General features: G+C 43.9%; 1 protein-coding gene and 1 pseudogene across 1 annotated transcript; one reads left to right on the forward strand and one right to left on the reverse strand.

Moving 5' to 3' along the window:
• The window catches only part of LOC111955737 (LHFPL tetraspan subfamily member 3 protein pseudogene), a 33493-nt pseudogene extending 26018 nt beyond the window's left edge, over positions 1 to 7475 (reverse strand).
• Positions 7476 to 10386: 2911 nt separating this feature from the next.
• Positions 10387 to 20302, forward strand: LOC111982585 (origin recognition complex subunit 5-like). The gene is given in 15 exon segments (XM_024014172.2): positions 10387 to 10484; positions 10708 to 10882; positions 11568 to 11846; positions 12023 to 12097; positions 12541 to 12577; positions 12580 to 12651; positions 16227 to 16357; positions 16896 to 16944; positions 17130 to 17220; positions 17419 to 17474; positions 17845 to 17957; positions 18287 to 18334; positions 18425 to 18535; positions 19392 to 19504; positions 19853 to 20302. Coding segments are annotated over 14 exon segments (1335 nt in total). The 5' UTR covers positions 10387 to 10484; positions 10708 to 10768; the 3' UTR covers positions 19899 to 20302.
• The last annotated feature ends 2817 nt before the right edge of the window (positions 20303 to 23119 follow it).

The raw sequence follows: 23119 nt of genomic DNA on the forward strand, positions 1-23119 counted from the left end.
CCATTATTAACCCCTCCGCTAGCCGGCCGGTGCCACGGAACCAGGGCGAACACAGTGAGTTACCCCCAACCCACCTGTGGCACCGAGGCTGACACCCCGGGAGAAAAGGTCCAGAAAGACACAGCTCTTTAGGAAGCGCAACATGCACCGGGGAAAGCCTTCACCTGAAAAATTACAAAGTTCAATTTGTGGTTCAACTGTGCCGGTCTACAATGAAAATCCACAGATGCGCAGGAACACACTTTAATAGCTCGTAGAGCATTTAAATGCCTCTATTTTACTGGAAGTTGGTTTAATGATGCAGTAGAGTCAGAGTGCCTGTGGTTACAAAGCTTGAATTTGACTTGAGAGAGGAACAGTGTATTGACAGATAGGCCTCCATCAAATATATTTAGCATTGCTCTGAATTTTCCCTGTCAGTATGGCTGATGCTTGCACTCCATACCAAGCACATTCGATTGGTAGGAAATTGATCATAAGATTGTTGAGTGTTAGAACCCATTTTGAATGGGGCTATATTGTACTCCCAGAGGACTAACTGTTCTTTTGGGATTTGCATTGTCATGCTATTTTAGATGTGGCTCTCTGGAATCGGCTGTCTTTCAAACCTCTCTTCTGCTTTACATTTCTCTCTCTCTCTCTCGTCACCTTCTTATCGTCACCCTCTTATATCTAAATCATAAGTCCGTCACGGTTTAGTCCCAAAAGACCATGCAACTCTTCAATCAGAGATGTCACTCTCACTTTATTTCTAACAGGCCTAGCAAGTCCTCCATCACAGCTGCCAATCAAACTCATGAAAAATTGACAAGCTATTTTATCAAAGTAATTGTGTGCACCAATACGATAAGATCACATCTTTAAAACAATTTCCCACATTTGAATAATAAGACTGCATATAAACCACTAGATCTAGTAATGAAATGTTATTGAAACAAATCCCAATCATGGCATCTACAGTCATCAGGGATGCACAAGCATGGGAGATTTTCTCCTCTTAGCACAAACCCATCTTATGGGTCATTGGCAGGTACAGGATGTGTCAGAATGACATCCTAAACCTGGTACTGTATCTGCCACCTCTAATCCACAGGAAGAGACATAAAACACCTCCTGCTCTGACGCCTTCACACCTCCTGACGCACAACGTCTGCTTTCTGATTTATTTACCAGCTGACAGTTCTATTAAGAGGCATGCTATGCTGATCATTTGGGAGCAGGGTTTGAGAAATCACACATTTCATGCCTGGCTGGCACACCATCTAACTTCCCGATGACTGCATTGGAGGCTTAAAGGTCCATTGGCCCATTGTACATAACATTACACTCTAAAAGGATGGTGTGTGTGTGGCTGACAGCAGGGCCTGGACAGGTGCTTTGCTGAATGGGGATGGAACAGAGAGAAGGATGAGTTAAAGAGGAGAGAGATTAGTAAAAGAGGAGAGGGATAGAGGGGTGGGCCCTTTTTCTCTCTCTCTCTCCGGAGTATGCTGTGGGAGAGTCTCTGATCTGTGGAGTATGCTGTGGGAGAGTCTCTGATCTGTGGAGTATGCTGTGGGAGAGTCTCTGATCTGTGGGAGTATGCTGTGGGAGAGTCTCTGATCTGTGGAGTATGCTTGGGAGAGCTCTGATCTGTGGATATGCTGTGGGAGAGTCTCTGATCTGTGGATATGCTGTGGAGGTTTCTATCTGTGGAGTATGCTGTGGGAGAGTCTGATCTGTGGAGTATGCTGTGGGAGAGTCTGATCTGTGGAGTATGCTGTGGGAGAGTCTCTGATCTGTGGAGTATGCTGTGGGAGAGTTTCTGATCTGTGGAGTATGCTATGGGAGAGTCGGCTTTCATCAGCCCCATTCACAACTCCTCCTGATGTCCCACCACACTACTTCTGCTGTCCTCTAAAACGCTGACTGATGGCCCTAGAGAGTGTGTGTGTGTGTGTGTGTGTGTGTGTGTGTGTGTGTGTGTGTGTGTGTGTGTGTAACTGGGACTCCCGTTTGGTCATGTTACATCATCTCCCTAATCATCTCAGGCCCAGCCAGCCAGTCCATCACTTTACCACTGACAGGAAGGATAAGAGCTGGTTGATGTCATTAGCTATTGACTTTGGTGGTACTATGACACACACAGTAACTGCCCACTGGCTTAGTGCACAACCTTGTAACGTTGTGAGTGGAGAGGGAGGCTAAGCTCTCATTTATGGCAGGTCATATTCGGTTCAGAAAGGCTGGGCCCGGGGTTGAACTTCTAATGGCATGGCTTTCTTCCTGACCTCATCTCTTGATAGTACTTTTCAGCATCAATATTTTAACTCTTCTTCTCTCTGTTTTTTCTCTCCAAATCCTTCTTTGTGACCATCACTTTCCATTTTCTTTAATGTGCTTTTATATTTTCCTCCCTGCTGGTCTTCATCCCCTCCCTTAGTTGACATCTCTTCTCTTCATCCACCTCCTCTCTTTCCCCCAACAAGGCACCATGTGATGTCTCTCACTTGCCTCCATTTTAAAGAAGTGTGAGAAATGGAGAGCCACACTGTGCAAAGATCCCCAACAGCCACAGCACTGTATGAGTGCAGAACAGACTGTGTGTATTTAAATGCCAAATCATGCATAGGCACGAGTTGGCCCAATCCCCAGACTGAGGGATTGTGACAGACACCTATGATAAATTAAAGACACGGTAAAGAGTAGCACACACACACTCAAACACTCACACACACCTGAATAAATAGACCAACAAACAGTACTGCCTGTAAGCAGCAGAGGAGCCAGACGGTGACAGCATATGTCTCCCATTAGTGGAGCTTTGTGCTGTTTTGTTCTGCACAGAAACCTCTGGATCAATAAACCACTAGCAACCAAATGGGCCTTTTAATGTTTGATGCTAATGCCAGCTTCCGTCTCAGGGGACCCATTGGACCAGTACTGAGTGCAGCAATGTGCGGCCACTTACCCGTACGGGCAGCCTAGTGGTCCAAACAGAGCCAGGAAACAGGTCATTGAAATGCCTCCATAATGCACTCAAGAGCCCCCCCTGGTTCCTTTGCTTGCTTGTGGAAGCCATATCCAAACTGAGCAAGGAGCCCCTGCCGAATACATTAATGATAATCACCTTCCTGTGTGTTCAGGCATTTGCCTTGGTGAGGGTCGGAAATAGGGATGGTCAGCGGAGTTCTTGTTTCCATCCAGGATGGCGAGCCGAGCACCAATCTGCTTCCTCACTAGAGCCAGACAGGCAGGCATTGTCATGCTGCCAGAGCCGACCCATCCATCACATCCTCCACTAGAGTGGAGAAGTGCCTGGCATTTGGTGGAAGTTGTCACAGGATGAGTGTGATTATCATCGACCGACCATGCAGTGTGGTTGTCATGGAGGGGGCTTCCTGTCAGTCTTAGTTCTGGAGTTAATTGGTCCGCAGTGAGCGGGGTGGTCAAGGCGACGCAAGGGGGGAGAGAGGGAGGATGGAGGGAGGCAGGGCGGATGGTCCAGCTGCTCCAGTTTGCAGGCAGCTACTGGGCTGAGTGCAGACTGGGCATGTCTACCTGAGAAGTGCTGTGTGCAGTGGGCCAATTAAGCAGATTATTCAAGAGTGTTAATAGTAGTAAGGAGACAGACTTCTTTAGGTATTGCTGCAGCCTGCAAGGGCGGGAACATGTCAGTTGGTTTCATGTACATTTCCTTCTGGCGTTGCTGTTCAAATGCCTACAGGTAGATTGTTCTCATCAGACGTTCATCCTCTCCTCTGCTTTTAAGGAGAGGTGCATCTTCGCTATGAGCCGTCTTTGGCAGACACTCACAACAGCCAGTTGGTCCTGAATAGAAGTCTGACTACACTGAGCCTAAAAGGATTTGACAATCATTCCTGGGATCTGTGGCTGCAATGAGAAAATAAAAGTACAATATATTTCCAATTACTACTCCCCAGGAACATCTTAATAGCCAATTTCAAGGTGACCTCAACATGACATATCTGAGAGAAGGAGAACGGCGAGAGAGAGATTCAGTGAGTGAGTTGAATGAGGCAGCGACTGCCTGAATGCTGATGATGCATGTCATTGCCACAAGCAAAGTGCTGTGATGGATCAATAAAAGACAAGGAAGCAATGAGCAGCCAATAGGCCCCGAGCATTCAAACCTCTCATTGTCATCGCCAATGTTGACTCCTCACCACACAGCACTCCATAAAACCACGCTCTGCAGCCTTACTGCGGTATGGTACATTGTGATGCCATGCCATATTTCTTGACAGAGCCTTCGGGGGGGTGGGGGACACACACTGACTGTTGAGTTCATAAAACATATTTGTCACCTGTATTTTTGGAGAATCTCAGTGGTGAAAAGGCCCCATAACTAGGCAGAGATCGTCAAAAATAATTATCTTAATTGAAATTACGTAAATATTTACAATATGTTTAGTAAAGTGTGTTTTTTGGCATCATACAGGCCGTGTTAGTCAGTTTGTTGATCACCCCCTGTATAGTCCGAACATGATCAGAGCCGTATTATGAAGACCGTATCCAGAACATCTCAGAGTAGGCCTGCTGATCTAGGATCTGTCCATATAATCATACTCATTATGATCTAAAATGCAAAACCGATCCTAGATCAGCACTCCTATTCTGAGATCCTTTTGTGGATACCAACCAAGCGGTCACCACTGAGGGATAAGCAGCGTCTTTCTTTCATGTGGAAAAACAAGGTGCTGATATAAACACCTGTGTTCATTGGGCAGGGCTTCTGTTTTAACTCAGTCTGGGATGAGAATGCTGTGGAATCCTCCGGATAATCTCCATGCTGGTGTTTATGTTCAACATGAATTTACAGCGAGGCTCCTGCAGCTATACAGACGGATGGTGTTGTGGGTCTCAGACCAACATCTGTCAAGCAGCATTAACGCCATTCATTATGTTTTTTAATCAGCGGTTTGTGTTACTTGTTACAGAGATGAGTTGAAGGATCATTGCCTTTGATTGATCACTGGTTGATTGTATGCACCTTCTTTAAAGCCACAATCTGGAGTCTGTGTGCATTCTTTACCACCTTAAATTCTGAAATGTAACTTTCACTGTGATGCTTGTTTACAAGCTTGGGTAAATTCTGATGTATGAGAGAGCATTACATGCAGACTACACCACSGGAGTRCGTCCGCATGCCACTGGGATTTTGTCTATCTGACAAGATGCAATCATGACATGCAGGTTAAAACTCAAATCAACTGTGCATCAATTATATTAATTTTGGGTGGGTCGAAACACATGAAACGTTAATGGATATTTAGCTGGGAGATTAACATTGGGCTGTTATTTTACCTAACATTCATATGGTCCTCCTTTAAGATGGTTCTTTGGAGAATTTTGACCTGGAGTCATACATAATCTTGTGTTTCTCTACTCCAAGGATTCATCTACCAGCCCAGCCACATATAAAAAGGGAAACCTAGTTGGTGTTTAGTTATCTTTAATTAATCTCTTATCGTGTGTTTTTCAAGCATCTATGTGGGTTTGTATCTTCCTGATATACAATAAGGAGGGGACTTGCAGCACCTGGAGCATCTCAAATAGAACCAAGTTTGCGCTTGACACATGCATGTGTAAATTTATTTTTGCAAGGCTTGTACATGCAACTTGGACGGTGTGGTTTGCGTGTCTGGCTGTATTTTGTGGTTGTCTTTGCTCCGTTAATAGATCTTTTAAAGATAGTGTGACAGTGTATGGTGATTTAAGACAGATAAACAAACATGTCATCTGCAAGGAGCTTTTGCTCATTTTATAGAAATATATTTGCTTAACCCACCTACTTAACCCCCCGACATTCATTATACACTTCTTATAAAACTGATGTCAAGTATAACACTATCAACCACACTTAAAGCTAGAATCCTTAATTTAAACAATAGGAAAGGGCATCCCCGCCCGTTTTGCAAAAAAATCTAAGGGATTGGGTTGGAGAAATGTAACCACTCTAAAATTCATAGACAGARCTATAGATGCAAGGACTAACCACCAATGATATCGAATGCATAGTTTTAAACATGTTTTTAGGCTATACAGTGTTTGTTTACATTTACGTTGTTTATCAACATTGGAGTAAAACAAGTTTATATTTTGGGTTCTGATGGGGCACGACAGTTGAACTAAACTCATGAGGCATGTATCAGTTATATTCTTCAAGAATCAATTGGCAGCCTATAATTTACAAGTCCAAGAATGGATGTAGCAACTAAGGACTCTAGCTTTAACACATTGTTTATTTCCCCTTCCTGGCTGATTGAACAGCTGTAATACGGAGATCTCTCTCTGGTTGTAGAACTGCTGAAGTTCTGAACTCCTTCCCCCTTCAAGGAATCAATATGCAGACGGGGGAACTTACCCGCAGCCAGCTGCATCCAGCCGCAGATCTTGTAGACCGTGCCTGTGCTGCAGAAGAAGAAGAGCGTAAAGCAGCCGATGCATCCGATGACCAGCGCCATGGACATCCCGATGAAGAMGGACGCGGCTTTGAAGGCGYCGGARGGGATGGTGCTGAACTCCATGAAGCTGCCCTGGCACGTCAGGTCCCGGGACAGCCCGTTTCCGATGCAGTAGTGGAAGAGGCCGAAGTARCCGGCCTGCGGCGTGTCCATCCCGTCTCCGATCCAGTAGGGCTGGATGAAGCACACCACGTTGACTATAGCGAAGAGGATGGTGAAGATRGCCCACAGAACCCCGATAGCGCGGGAGTTCCTMACGTAGTTGGTCTGGTAGATTTTGGCAGCCTCGGAAGCGGGAAGCATGGTTGTWGGAGCCCCAGGCACCATYATTCAGTCTCTAAAGGTTTTTATATTTACGAACTGTTCACACACAGAGCTTTAATCAAGCACAGAGCACATCCCGGCCGCGTCAATGTGACATGATCTCCCCGACTAAACTGCTCCCTTCTGGGCGAGTGTTTAGCCTACTAAAGCCTCGCAGCTTGCACTGTSCTTGGGTCYGCCACCGTTTTCCTTATCTTTATTGAATGGTAGGCTGGGTATCCGAGAGATATTACGAATAATACTGAGGAGGAATCTTCTGAATGAATGATCACTGAGATAACAGCATGTAATAATCACCGGGTGTTAATTCGAAACCGCCATGCATTTCGCAAATACGCTACAGCCATAGTAGGCTAAACAAACATYCTACGGTCAGAACTGCATTCGATTGAGGGCGCACAGAGATGAATAATCCATGAAACAATCCTCAGAGAGCAGCTGAGATCCCCATTCACAGACGTGGCCACTACCGTAGTGGTCAAGGCTACAACCTCATYTTCCACCGAAAACCGATTTTCCCGAGGTGGAGGAGGTGCATTTAACTGAGATGATGAAGTCGCAAGTGTTGACAATCTGCTCACTGTGCATCATGTGCTCTGCGTCCATATTTGACCAAAGAACACCTGTATTCCAGGCAGGCGCAGTCYGACTGTCACAACCGATAGGCCTATCAAAGCCMCTCTGATAAAGCACCATGCGCAATACAGCCTATCCCCTAATCCCACTCTCTCATGCCCCAGTGCAATTGTGGAATGGGAGACATCTGAAATAAAATCGTTAAATCTAAAAAGCAACACTCCTATTTGATTTAGTCTAGGTTGGCTCTGACTCGTGAGGCAGAATATTGACGTTTCAGCTCTCTCTCTCAATGTCGCCTCTCTCTCGGTGTTAATCTGTGTCCACCGAAATAGGATGGTTTCTGTCGCACATCAAGACGCGCTGGTATTTAGCGCACAGTGAACAAGTGCACATCCACATCAAGGGCAGGCTATAAAACTCAGCCCTGCGACATGGCATTTTATCACGAAGTCATGATATAGGCTAATTGGYTAAACTTAATCATGATTGCAATGGCTGGGTAATCACTATAAATGTATCATCTGTTTGATAGCCTACTCCTAGTCTCCAACGTTGTGTGCTATGCAGTGGGCAACAGTGCTCAGTGGTTAGGTTGACTTGATGCTCTTCTTGTTGATCACTTGATGATTCTGAAGTGGCTTTGACTKCTCTGCCAGTACCTTCTCTCAGTGCAGTCTATTCTTATTCAGGATTAGCCTTCTCAAAGCTGCATGTGGCATATTTCTCCCCATGGCACGGTAGAGGTAGCCTATAGGCCTAACAAGAAAAACAAACAACGTGTACACAGGCATGAAAGCATGTTATGTTCATTATCTAGGAGAAGGCTTGTGGGTACAATTAATTTGAAACTGAGAAAATAACTTTATATTTACAGTAGCATACCTATTAGTTTATGAATGGTGTAAGACAAATTGAATCATTCTCAATGTGAAAAAAACCCAAACAAAGAAATTACAAACTTCATAGCTGTAAAGGAAGACAAGGTGCCCATCCACACAGACTCTGAGCGTTCAGACTCTGTGTGTTCAGACTCTGTGTGTTCAGACTCTGTGTGTTCAGGTTTCTTACATGGGTGACCCGTTGAAATCATGAAAACTATGAAATCTTGCGCTAGAAGATTTCAATTATAATTCAGCAATCTAACTTTTGGTGTTAAAAGGAAGTTATTGTCAGTTTAAAAAATATATAATAACCATGTTAACATGTATTTCTCGAAAAGCAAATGTATTGTACTGTCCCAATTCCAACGAATGKTKTTTGAATAGTGGCACAGGGACCTTTTTTCAGCTACAAAAATGCACAAATTAAACCTTTAAAATTTTTAAATGTAATTTAATTCATTCGATATTCTAAAATACATAGAAATATGTTGCTGTAGTTGTTCATAACATCTCAAAATAAATTCTAGAGGCTATATATCACATAAACAGCATAGGATGATGGTGGAAGGAATTAGAGGGAAATAACAAGGGTAACGGAAAGGATAGAAAGAAAGGACCGACCATGACATGTAAGAAAGAGATAATATAATTTATATATATTTTTTTTTTTTACAAATTCATGAAAAGGGACAGCATTTGGGGAATAATAGAGGTGTTCCATTTTAGTTAGATTTTTACCAAGAGCTTGGAATCTCCCCAAATCAATATTCAAAGGGCATGGGGTGAGTCTAGTATAAGGTTATTGTCACGAAATTGTGAAAACTGAGCGTGTTTTATACAGTATATAGGCCTAAGCCTCTACAAAGTCGTATAGATGATTTCACAACAAGTGCCAGGTGAAGTGGRACATTAATGCATTTCTAATGAGAAAATGTTGTCCCACTTCATCTACTAACTAGCCTGTAGTGTCCCACTGTAAACGCTATATCATAAGTAAGGGGTCTCATGTTGTTTTGGGGTTGTAGCATCCAGTGTATAATACCTTGTTTCACCATAAACATTTAGATAAGACCTTAATTGAAATAAATATAATTTGAGTAGGGTAGACTGATTTTGATTGTCTACATAGCGATCTACCAAAAAGTGTTTCATGAGGAGAAATATCAGGTCAATAAAAAAAAATAAAAAAATAACCATATTAGACTCATCCTTAATTCAGAGTGTTCTCACGTTCTGTTTCCAAGCCTGCAGGTACCATGGTACAATGAACTATCCATCTCAAACAAAAACCACCTCCACAAAATAGTAAAGCTGTCAACTAAAATCATTGGTAGTTTGGTTAGCATGGAAGTACTGTTCTTTTGAGAGAGTGGCGCGGGCGGGGGTAATGATTGCCACTGACCTCACTTAGCCAGGAGTAGCCTACCAGCTTTTTCCATCAAGCCGGTGATACAGATCTACAGGRTTGCAAAACTAAGGGTAATTGACCAACGTTACCTAAATCTTCGGTAATCTATGGCAACAGGTAATCAATGGAAATCTATGGTAACTGGTAATTTAGGCCTATACTTGAATAACAATTTAAAAAATGTATTCATATATAGTATTCGTTTTTGATATACTTGTCCATATTGTGGGGCTTCTAGTGGATAGACCATATGTTCAAGAAAAAATAGCCTAATTAGGCTGATGAATGGCATTATTTTCAATTAACTTCCAAGTGTTGATTTATTTCACAACTGCAACCAGTTTGGCGCCAAAACATTTACAACAAAGCAGTCAAATAAGTGTSTAAAAAAATATAAAGGATATTTCATTCTAAAACCCTCATATTAAACATCAATGGATTTCAGTAAGCTGGTGGTTTATTTAAGTGCTAATGCCCGAGAAGCCGGTGTTTGAACATTTTTGCAATTAAACGAAATGTCCTCAATTAAATCACTCGATTTCATACATCCAAAACATTGCAAATAGGGGTGATGTCATTTAGTGATCAAATTAGTGGCATGATAGTGGCATTACGTTGCAAATAGACAACTACTAGTGGCATGATAGTGGCATTACGTTGCAAATAGACAACTACAACTCCCAGAGTCAATTGCTTTAACCTGGCGGTGATTGGCTTGTAAAGAGACAGGAAATTGTGACGTGCATTTGGAGACGCGGGAAACTCTTGACATGTTTACTGGGATGTTGGATTGTGTAATTTCAGTAGTACATGAACTCCAACCAGGTAACATTATTCAGTATGCTTKCAGTAACAAAATATGAACTTTCAACAACTTAACATTACCCTTGAGTTTCCACGAGAGCTACACTGTTGTTGTCAGTTGAGTTAGCTAGCTAGTTAGCACTGCAGCAGAGGAAGGGAAGCGAAGACAGACAATTTGCACAATGCACTGCTAGTTTGAAAAGAGTTACCTTGTTCTGTAACTGTCTCTTTATCTCTGTTATAGGCCAAACTACTTTAAGTCATACACTTTACGGTTCGGTGTGTGTCTAAAAGTAGCCTAAACAATGGCAGCACAACTTCRGCACCTAGGGTATGATGATGAAAAGTTGCAGCGYGTGATGGAGAGGTTGCCTTGCAGAGATGTCCAGGCGAGAATGCTGCTGGCGTTAATGGGAGAGGTCTGTGTTTGATTTGAAACAACATTGTAACATCAAGCGCATTATGGTAAACAGTTAAATAAAGGTTAAATAAAACAACAGATAGTTARCTGGCTATGACTATCTAACACTGGAACTCTTCCAAGTCAAGGTAAACTTTTGGTTTTACAAATGYATTGCCATCGTGGCCTGTCGGTTTAACTGCTAAACTGCTTACACTGTACTGCATGATTGTAGCGGGTTTACTAACGTTTTAGTTCTATTAGCTATGTTGACTATGACGTTACTTTAGCTCATATGGTAACAAAGCTGTAGGCTGTGTGTAGCGGTTATGATATGGTTTGGCTTGGAAAGTTTTTTTTGCGAGTATATGCGAGAAGGAATACAACGTGGCTGCTATGAAAGTGAACTGTGTTTACGTGTGATCAGGGGTGTATTCATTTAGTTGATTCTGTTGAAAATTCAAGTATCATGTAAGTAGCCTAAATCAATGTTACATTGAACTGGGTAAATGGAATATGGATGACAGTCATCCAATATGCTGTAATAGAAATAAGGCCATGATAATAAAAATAAAAATGATTGTCCTCCATCTTAAACAGCATCCACTGCCACAATTACATAATACATTAAAAACATTTTCTGTGAATCACAGTGAATCATTGTATTGACACTTTAATACATGGTGTACATTTTGTGCCTACAGCCAGAGCAATGCAGCTACCCTTCCATTTTCATTTATGGTCATCGTACCACAGGAAAAAGCCATGTGATACACACCTTGCTGAAGGAACTGGAGCTTCCCTATGCCACAGTGAGCTGTGTGGAATGTGTCTCTGTAGGACTGCTGTTTGAGCAGGTTCTCCTCTCCCTCTTTGGCTCCGACTCTGCCTCCCTACTGTCCCGCAGTCCTTCTCTGTCAGACTTCGTACGAGTCTACAAACAACTGTGTGTCCAGGCCTCAGCCAAGCAGACACGATACATTGTGAGTAAAAATGATCCTCACCTGTGATATTCCTGCTTGATAATCCACTTCTTTTAAAAATTGCATCCTCAGTTATAATGCAGGTTCTCTTTCCAGGTTCTCTATTGTTATAAAGCATCATTTGTGGTATATAATGAAACAGTTACAGTGACCTCTGCTGTGTGTATCTTGGGTAGGTGCTGGACCGGGTTGAGCTCCTTAGAGATATGGAAGCCAATCTCCTCCCTGCCTTCTTGCGCCTTCAGGAACTGGTAAGAGTCATGTCACCTGTTGAGCATACTACTTCATTAAGTTGCAGACAGACTGAGTGATGGATTGTGCTAGCGGCAGAAGGGTCCCTTTTTGATAGATTACCTTGACTTGAATGTTTCAAGGAGGCACTCGAATAAGTGCTTTGAAAGGCAGAGATGAGGAAGAATGACAATCATTTGATAATCATTCTTTGCATATTAATTCTGAACCTCAAAAGGGCAGATAGATGACCAGAATGTTTAGTTTAGTTTTCTTTTAGTTTTAAAGTTGAATGCCGCCTGTCTATCTGGTAGAAGTGTTTTAAAAACTCATCCTCTTGCATTGATATTGTAGTGGTACTGTAAAGGTGTGTTGACTACTAAATGTTGAATACAAACATAGTTGTATTCTTTGAATCCACAATGTGATCTGATCCTGTACCTCTACGCTGTTTCCCTGGCAGGTTGATGACAATGTGACAGTGATCATGCTCAGTGAGATCGGTGGGATAAGTTCCGACCCAACACTGGCTGCTTTGAACCACTGCTGCTCCACTTCCCTGACTACAGTAAAGGTACAGCTGTCAACAGACAAGCATTGAATTAGGTACAGATGGATTAGTGGCAGGGGAGGCTGCTGAGGGGAGGACGGCTCAATAATAATCTCCGCAAAGGAGCAAATGGAATGGCAATCAAACACCTGGAAACCATGTGTGTGATGTATTTGATTCCATGCCAATGATTCCGCTCCAGTTATTACCACGAGCCTGTTCTCCCCAATTAAGGTGCCACCAACCTCATGTGATTAGTGAGAACTCKTTGTACATGTGGTTTTGCACCAACACTTGAGAAATGACTGTGACTAAGATGGCACCGAAGAGGATGGCTGACGTTTTACATGCTCCTGACCAATTGTGCTATTTTTWTTTTTTTKTGTGCATTATTTGTAACTTATTTTGTACATAAAGTTGCTGCTACCGTCTCTTATGACTGAAAATAACTTCTGGACATCAGAACAACGATTACTTAACATGAACTGGAAGAAGCTTTTTCCTTTAACGAGTCCTAAGGATATACTGCTCTCCCGGGAACAGGCCCAAATCCCCATCATTTGSGTGAAGAAAATACTGAGGAAAAGAGGACGCAGATCGGGCTGCCTTCTGAGAATCCGTAGGCGAGCSAGTTAACTCCCACTGCCTTCCGTTCTACTTGCTAACATGCAATAATTGGAAAATAAAATTGATGACCTACGATTATGATTGTCCTACCAACAGGACAATAAGTCCTGTAATATCTTATGTTTCACCGAGTCGTGGCTGAATGACGACACGGATAATATAGAACTGGCAGGATTTTCCATGCACCGGCAGAACCGAGATGCTACGTCTGGTAAGACGAGGGGTGGGGTTGTGTGTCTATTTGTCAATAACAGCTGGTGCACAATGTCTAATATTAAAGAAGTCTCAAGGTATTGTTCGCCTGAGATAGTGTTGTCTACAGCTTATCATAAGGTACTCTATCTACCAAGAGAGTTCTCATCTATATTATTTGTAGCCGTGTATTTACCACCACAGACCGATGCTGGCACTAAGACCGCACTCAACCAMCTCTATAAGGCCATAAGCAAACAAGAAAATGCTCATCTAGAAGCGGTGCTCCTAGTGGCCGGGGACTTTAATGCAGACAAACTTAAATCAGTTTTACCACATTTTTACCAGCATGTCACATGTGCAACCAGAGGGGGGAAAAAACTCTAGACCACCTTTACTCCACACACAGAGATGCATACAAAGCTCTCCCTCACCCTCCATTTGGCAAATCTGACCATAATTCTATCCTCCTGATTCCTGCTTACAAGCTAAACCTAAAGCAGGAAGTACCAGTGACTCGCTCAATACGGAAGTGGTCAGATGACGAGGATGCTACGCTAYAGGACTGTTTTGCTAGCACAGACTGGAATATGTTCTGGGATTCATCCATTGGCATTGAGGAGTATACCACCTCAGTCATCGGCTTCATCAATAAGTGCATCGACAACGTCGTCTCCACAGTGACCGTACGTACATATCCCAACCAGTAACCATGGTTTCTGCTTTCAAGGAGCGGGACACTAATCCGGATGCTTATAAGAAATCCCGCTATGCACTCAGACTAACCATCAAGCAAACGAAGCGTCAATACAGGATTAAGATTGAATCCTACTACACTGGCTCTGACGCTCGTTGGATGTGGCAGAGCTTGAAAACTGTTACGGACTACAAAGGGAAACCCAGGCGCGAGCTGCCCAGTGACGCGAGCCTACCAGATGAGCTAAATGCCTTTTATGCTCACTTTGAGGCAAGCAAAACTGAAGCATGCACAAGAGCACCAGCTGTTCTGGATGACTGTGTGATAACGCACTCGGTCGCCGATGTAAGCAAGAGCTTTAAACAGGTCAACATTCAAGGTAACCTGTGAAGGTAACCTGCCTAAATGATTACCGCCCCGTAGCACTCACGTCGGTAGCCATGAAGTGCTTTGAAAGGCTGGTCATGGCTCACATCAACAGCATCCTCCCGGATACCCTAGACCCAYTCCAATTCGCATACCGCCCTAACAGATCCACAGATGACTCAATCGCACTCCACACTGCCCTTTCCCAGCTGGACAAAAGGAACACCTATGTGAGAATGCTGTTCATTGACTACAGCTCAGCGTTCAACACCATAGTGCCCATGAAGCTCATCACTAAGCTAAGGACACTGGGACTAAACACCTCCCTCTGCAACTGGATCCTGGACTTCCTGACAGGCCGCCCGCAGATGGTAAGGGTAGGAAACTACACGTCTGCCACGCTGATCCTCAACACTGGGGCCCCTCGGGTGAGTCCTTAGTCCATTCTGTACTCCCTGTTCACCCACGACTGCATGGCCAAACATGACTCAAAACTATCATTAAGTTTGCTGACAACACAACAGTGGTAGGCCTGATCACCGACAACAATGAGACATGCTATAGGGAGGAGGTCAGAGAACTGGCAGTGTGGTGCCAGGACAACAACCTCTCCCTCAATGTGAGCAAGACAAAGGAGCTGATCGTGGACTACAGGAAGAGGTGGGCTGAACAGGCCCCCATTAACATCAACGGGGCTGTAGTGGAGCAGGTCGAGAGTTTCAAGATCCTTGGTGTCCACATCACCAACAAACTATCATGGTCCAAACACACCAAGACAGTCGTGAAGAGGGCACRACAAAACCTTTTCCCCCTCAGGAGACTGAAAAGATTTGGCATGGGTCCCCAGATCCTCAAAAAGTTCTACATCTGCACCATTGAGAGCATCCTGACCGGTTGTATCACCGCCTGGTATGGCAACTGCTCGGCATCTGACTGTAAGGCACTACAGAGGGTAGTGCGTATGGCCCAGTACATCACTGGGGCCAAGCCTCCTGCCTTCCAGGACCTATATACTAGGTGGTGTCAGAGAAAGCCCCAACAAATTGTCAAAGACTCCAGTCACCCAAGTCATAGACTGTTCTCTCTGCTACCGCACGGCAAGCAGTACCGGAGCCCCAAGTCTTGGACCAAAAGGCTCCTTAAAAGCTTCTACCCCCAAGCCATAAGACTGCTGAACAATGAATCAAATGGCCACCGGACTATTACGTTGACCCCCCCCCATTTGTTTTGTGCACTGCTGCTACTCTGTTTATTATCTATGCATAGTCACTTCACCCCTACCTACATGTACAAATTACCTCAACTGGTCTGTACCCCTGCACACTGACTCGTTACAGGTACCCCCTGTATATAGCCTCGTTATTGTGTTAATAAAAAGTTATTATTTTTTTACTTTAGTTTACTTGGTAAATATTTTCTTAACTCTTCTTGAACTGTACTGTTGGTTAAGGGCTTGTAAGTAAGCATTTCACGGTAAGGTCTACACTTGTTGTATTCGGCGCATGTGACAAATACATTTTGATTTGATTTTGACAGAACACAACAAACAAAGGCATCCGTGAGAGAACTTTGAGAAAATGAGCACTTAGGCTTTAATCAATGTTTGAAAGAATGTCTGAGTTCCTGTACATAAAATGACTACAGTCGTGTGAGAGAGTCTTTGTGTGTGATTTCATTTGAGGCAGGCGTTGACTGTGTGTGTGTTGTTCCTGTGCAGGGGAGCTGCAGCAGATCCTGTCTGAGGACAGCCACCCGTCCTACTCCCCAGAGCTCTACTCTGCCTTCATCAACATCCTACTGGGAGTCTTCTACTCTGTCTGCAGGGACCTCCGAGAGCTCAGACACCTGGTCAGTTATGCACACTCATAGTAACACTGAACTCTCACAGACACATGCTCACACATTCAGACCACACTCAGTAAGGACACAGACWCATTCAAAGTAACTCTCAACTCTCACATAGCTGTTAACACGCTGTCATGACACGCTCTGTCATGACACATTCTAACAGCCCAGACAAAGAACAAGCTCTTGCACCCCTCTCTAGATGTATCTTGATGCCCCCTTGTAAGTTTGAAGAAAAGGTCTGGCTTACACACTTATCCAGTCCTTTAAGATGTATTCTGGGGGCTTAAAGAAATGTCAATAGGTTGGTGCAAGGGGTTAATTTCAGATTAGGCAACAGTTTGCTCTGAATATGTACACACACACTCCATGCTACCCTTTGAGGATTTTATTTAGTCCACTTGAGTTACTACTTCTAAGGATTGGGTTTTCTTTGATATGCAGAATTGTAATAATGATCCAACCTTGGCAGACATGTTGTTTACATTGTCATAGTCTGTACTTGTTGTCCTTTCATATTTTTAATTCTCTTTTCAAACAGGCTGCCCTCAATTTCTCTAAATTCGTTGAACCTTTGGAGCAAGGCAAAGGTAATATATTCATATTTCTAGAACAGTAATAACTACATCAATATTTCAATTACTTTGCTGTCTTCCCTTAATCTCTCTCTCTGTACTTTAATTTGATGATGGATTCCTTTCATGTCATCCTCTCTCTAGCTTGTCTCTCAGATTATCAATGTTTAAATTTCAACCTTTATTTTCTCTGCCCTCAGTGAAAGAGGGTGACACTCACAAGCTGTGGAGGAACATCGAGCCTTACCTGAAGAAGGCCATGCAGACGGTGTACCTGCGAGAGTTGTCCAGGTCTGTCTGTGTACATCTTCCTCAGCCAAAGATGATCAACTCCCATTGATTTAGCTTCCCTGACCGACCTTCWCTCATGGACTGACAACAGACGGCCTTAATTCCGTTTGCCGGCTTTTATTACACAACAGCGGCTCAGTGCTGCTGGCTCTGTAATAGTGGTGTGTCCCCTGACTTTGTCATGTCTCTTCTGCTCAGTGTGCAGTGGGAGCAACAGCTGCAGATGGAGGAGAAGGAGGCAGGAGCTGTGAGAGGTAGGCAAGGAGAAGTGTGGACACACAGATACATATGCACGCATGCACTGGGAACAAGACCAGTGGAAATAACCTAGTTAGAATGGTGTGACCAGGACCAGTTCACAGACTCCCAGACCCTAGCTATCCCCTTGTTTGTGTTGCTGCTTGTCCCCAGCCTGAGAGCGAGTTCAGGGSAGTGGACCCTCTAAACTACCCCTATGTTTATCCCTGAATGGAGGGCCCACTCCAGACTCATTGGTACTAGATACCCAGACAGTGGAAACAACAGCAGATGTTTCTCTCATCCAATCCACAAGCCGTCTGCAGATGTTGCTGTTGTACATGTTTCCCAGGTAATGACATTGAGAGCTTCCTCTGCCTTTCTCAGGTCTGTCTGCTCATGCCCATGTGGAGTTGCCTTACTACTCCAAGTTCCTGCTGATAGCTGCATACCTGGGCTCCTACAACCCTGCTCGCACTGACAAACGCTTCTTCCTCAAGGTACCTGTTCTCTCCTCAGCACCTGAACCTCATTCACCTCACCGTCTCAAAAGCTAGACACGTGATTGTCAAGTCATCATTAGAATAGGAGTCAGTTGTTAAACATCAATGCCACCTGCTATTCACCAACTCTATTTGCCTGCTACTTTACCTACTCTTATTTTTTTTCCTTCTCTTTTTTGTGTGGGGGGGGGTGGTAGATCAGCTTTAATATTGCAGATGGATTGTAGTTTCTATCAATGTAATTGTTTGCATAATTCCCCCCCCCTTTTGTGTGTGTTTTAGTTAGTTGGTGATTTACATGATTCTTTTTCTCCCTTGTCCAACAGCACCATGGCAAAATAAAAAAGACCAACTTTTTGAAGAAACATGAAAAGGTGATTGTCTTCAGCTAAAGCTATTGTACTATTCTTTAGGTTTAGTCAATGAGATGTTCTACCTAGTGAATTCACCTCCCTCCCATTCAGACCAGTAATCACCTGCTGGGGCCCAAGCCGTTCCCTCTGGACCGYCTCCTGGCCATCTTCTACAGTGTGGTGGATAGCAGAGTGGCCCCCACCGCCAGTGTTTTCTCTCAGGTCAGCTGAGACACTCAGGCTTTCTGCAGTGCCATCCAAGGGATAATTTCAATTGTTTTATTTAACCTTTATTTTGACAGGGAGTTGTGCTGAGATCAAGGTCTCTTGCAGATGAGCCCTGTATCAAACATACACATCAATATACAATTCAATACATGAAAAGTAAAACGCAATCATATATACTGAACAAAAATATAAATGCAACATTCAAAGATTTTGCGGAGTTACAGTTGATATAATATATTCAGTAGGCCCTTATCTATGGATCTCACATGACTAGGAAGGGGAGCAGCTATGGCTGGGCCTGGGACTGCATAGGGAGCCGGGCCCACCCACTGGTGAGCTAGGCCTGCCAATCAGAATGAGTTTTCCCCACAAAAGGGCTTTATCACCTGCACACGTTCCTGCAGGTGAAGAAGCCGGATATGGAGGTCCTGGGCTGGAAAGATTTCTTGAACATTTCTAGAATATTTTATTTCAGCTCATGAAACATGGGACCAACACTTTACATGCTGCATTTTATATTTTTGTTCAGTATAAAACAAACTCATTCTTCAGTGAAAAGGTCCTCAATCAGCTCTGACTCTGAACTGGGATCATGGAAAATGATGTAGCAATGTTAGATAGTGGAACTCCATTGTATGTGAATGGTAGTATTAGTATTGGATGATTCTTATTCTAATTCACCAGCTGTCTCTTTGGATAGATTATTTCAACCCCTGAACTGCTCTTGAATTGATGTGTGGTGTGGGCTTAATGTGAAGTGATTTTAAAATGATTTTTATCTCCAGTCTGAATTCTCTATTTGTGTAAAGCCAAATGAAACATGGTTGATGACAAGCCCCCCCCCCCCCAGATCTCCTCCCTGGTGACCCTTCAGCTGTTGATTCAGGTGGGCCACGATGACCAGCTGGATGCGCCCAAGTACAAATGTGCCGTCTCTCTGGACTTCATCCTTGCCATCTCCAGGTGTGTATGTTATTGTTGTCTTTAGTGCAGGGCTCTCCAACCCTGTTCCTGGAGACATACCCTCCTGTAGGTGTTCGCTCCAACCCCAGTTGTAACTGACCTCTTTCGGTTCATCAACCAGCTAATTATTAGAACCTGGTGTGCTAGATTAGGGTTGGAGGGAACCTACAGGAGGGTATCTCCCCAGGAACGGGGTTGGAGGGAACCTACAGGAGGGTAGCTCTCCAGGAACAGGGTCGGAGAACCCTGCTTTAGTGTATTTGCCACAGATCTGTTTTACTGCTAGACATTTCTATTTTTAGAATATCAGATGCTGACTTTTGTGACCCCCCTGCTCTTAATTTCCAGGACTGTGAGCTTTGACATGGTAAAGTACCTGTATGACTTCCTCTAAGCGTGGTGGTATAAGGGAGAGGAATTCTGATGGAATGGAATGTACTGGTGGACATTGGACAAACATGAGCAGAAAGGTGGGAGATGCCTCGCTTGTCTGGACTCCTCACTGTGTGTGCACTGTGCAGGACCAGAGGACTATGGAATCATTAGGCCTATGCTTTACTGCCCCCTGGTGACTGACTGGGAACCACCTTCAGACACCAGCATCTGCAGCATTGTGAATGTACTGCATTGTGAATGCGCCTATTGATTCCTTAGCTGCGCCTATTGATTCCCTAGCTACACCTGTTTGATTGTGGTGAACAAACAATGGAGAACATTCATACTTTGCTGGATTCACAGGATACCTTGGGGTTTTGGTGGACAATACTTCAAAATAAAATGTCCCTGTTAACAAAGGTTTCATAATTGTGACAGGATTCTGTTCTCTCCATAGTCTGACATCTAAAGCTACGCACAATAAGAACCTGGTAGAATGAAGGACTCATCGAAGACTTCTTAAGGTACAAAATGTAGGGAATATAATAAACTCAGCAACAACACAAAAAAATCCCTTTTTCAGGACCCTGTCTTTCAAAGATCATTCGTAAAAATCAAAAAAAACGTCACAGATCTTCATTGTAAAGGGTTTAAACACAGTTTCCCATGCTTGTTCAATGAACCATAAACATTTAATTAACATGCACCTGTGGAGCGGTCGTTAAGACACTAACAGCTTACAGACGGTAGGCAATGAAGGTCACCGTTATGAAGACTTAGGACACTAAAGAGGCCTTTCTACTGACTCTGAAAAACACCAAAAGAAAGATGCCCGGGGTCCCTGCTCAGCTGCATGAACGTGCCTTAGGCATGCTGCAAGGAGGCATGAGGACTGCAGATGTGGCCAGGGCAATAAATTGCAATGTCTGTGCTGTGAGACGCCTAAGACAGCGCTACAGGGAGACAGGACAGACAGCTGATCGTCCTCACAGTGGCAGACCACGTGTAACAACACCTGCACAGGATCGGTACATCCGAACATCACACCTGCGGGACAGGTACAGGATGGCAACAACAACTGCCCGAGTTACACCAGGAAYGCACAATCCCTCCATCAGTGCTCAGACTGTCTGCAATAGGCTGAGAGAGGCTGGACTGAGGGCTTGTAGGCCTGTTTGTAAGGCAGATCCTCACCAGACATCACCGGCAACARCGTCGCCTATGGGCACAAACCCACCATCGCTGGACCAGACAGGATTGGCAAAAAGTGCTCTTTGACAAGTTGCAGTTTTGTCTCACCAGGGGTGGTGGTTGGATTTGCGTTTCTCGTCGAAGGAGCGTTACACCGAGGCCTGTACTCTGGAACGGGACCGAGGTGGAGGGTCCGTCATGGTCTGGGGCGGTGTATCACAGCATAATCGGACTGAGCTTGTCATTGCAGGCAATCTCAACGCTGAGCGTTACAGGGAAGACATCCTCCTCCCTCATGTGGTACCCKTCCTGCAGGCTCATCCTGACATGACCCCGCATCGTGACAATGCCACCAGCCATACTTCTCATTCTGTGTGTGATTTCCTGAAAGACAGGAATGTCAGTGTTCTGCCATGGCCAGCGAAGAGCCCGGATCTCAATCCCATTGAGCACGTCTGGGACCTGTTGGATGTGAGGGCTAGGGCCATTCCCCCCCAGAAATGTCTGGGAACTTGCAGGTGCCTTGGTGGAAGAGTGGGGTAACATCTCACAGCAAGAACTGGCAAATCTGGTGCAGTCCACGAGGAGGAGATACACTGCAGTACTTAATGCAGCTGGTGGCCACACCAGATACTGACTGTTACTTTTGATTTTGACCCCCCTTTTGTTCAGGGACACATTGTTCCATTCCATTTCTGTTAGTCAGATGTCTGTGGAACTTGTTCAGTTTATCTCTCAGTTGTTGAATCTTGTTATGTTCATACTAAATATTTACACATTAAGTTTGCTGAAAATAAATGCAGTTGACAGTGAGAAGACTTTCTTTTTTTGCTGAGTTTATTTCTAGGTTTCCTTCTCTTTGATTCTAGATCTTGCGTTCCCATGAATTCAAATTGTCCCATTAATTGCTCCGTTGGCGTAAATGGCTGTGCTGATAGTATGAAATAAGGTTGGCACAATAATCGTGTAAATGAAAATTATGGACAATARCCGTGAACAAATGTTTTTATTCTTCTTGAAACCTTCATTTTAGGAGGGGGGGGGGGGTCCACTCTATTTAGTAGATATAGACAAGTTTACTCAATAGCAGTTTTTCATTTTTACATGAGGGTAAAGTAGGAGGAGTAGAAACTTCCAATCCAAATGTTCCAAGTGGTCAAACCCATTCATTTTTGAGACGCGGTTGTCACCAAAGCTGTGTTGTATTCATTAGGTATGTCATGGCTATTTTCAAAGATTCAGTATAATACATTAAAAGCTCAAAATATTTTTCAACAAAAATTCMTGACAATATCCATGGCCGCTTTCATGACAATGAATCGTTTCCAAAAATTCCATAATGGTCAAAGCCCATGTACTACGTCGTCTCTCAGATTCCCTGTAAACTATATGTGGGAGGGTTCTGAGCTAAGGCACTAGGTGGTAGCAGTCCACTTGTGTCTCATTGGTCCTGTGTAGCTCAGTTGGTTGAGCATTGTGCTTGCAACACCAGGGTTGTGGGTTCAATTCCCACGGGGAACCAGTATGAAAATGTATGCACTCACTACTGTAAGAAGCTCTGGATAAAGAGCGTCTGCTAAATAACTCAAATGTAAAATGGTAAGCTCTCCATGATGGTTGACATCCTTCCTGATAACAGTGGTGCATTGATTTAGTATATGTGGTTAGGGGTGTGTTATGGGCTGCAGTTGTAGATTATTAATGCTTTCTGGGTTGACAGGTGCCATATTCCTGGGTACTTGTTTATTTGCCATTCCTGCCCCAGTGAATCCYGTAACAATGGTGATGACAATGGCCTCCTCTTGAACCAGCTTTGGGATGTGCCTGCAAGCTGCGGCTGTATTTTAGAGATGATTAAAGGCCTTTGTCCAGCGCAGCACAATGCAGTCTGTCCTGTCTGTATGCAGAGGTAAAGCCAGTACAGTCAGATCCACAAGGGGAGTTTTGGTGGTTTTAGGTCCTCACCCTGACTGACTGTGACCTCTTCTCCTTTTTATTTGGTTTGGGTGTTTTCTATATATCAACCGGCATATTTATTCATATTTTACA

Source organism: Salvelinus sp. IW2-2015, linkage group LG3 (genome assembly GCF_002910315.2).
Source record: "Salvelinus sp. IW2-2015 linkage group LG3, ASM291031v2, whole genome shotgun sequence".
NCBI lineage: Eukaryota > Metazoa > Chordata > Actinopteri > Salmoniformes > Salmonidae > Salvelinus > Salvelinus sp. IW2-2015.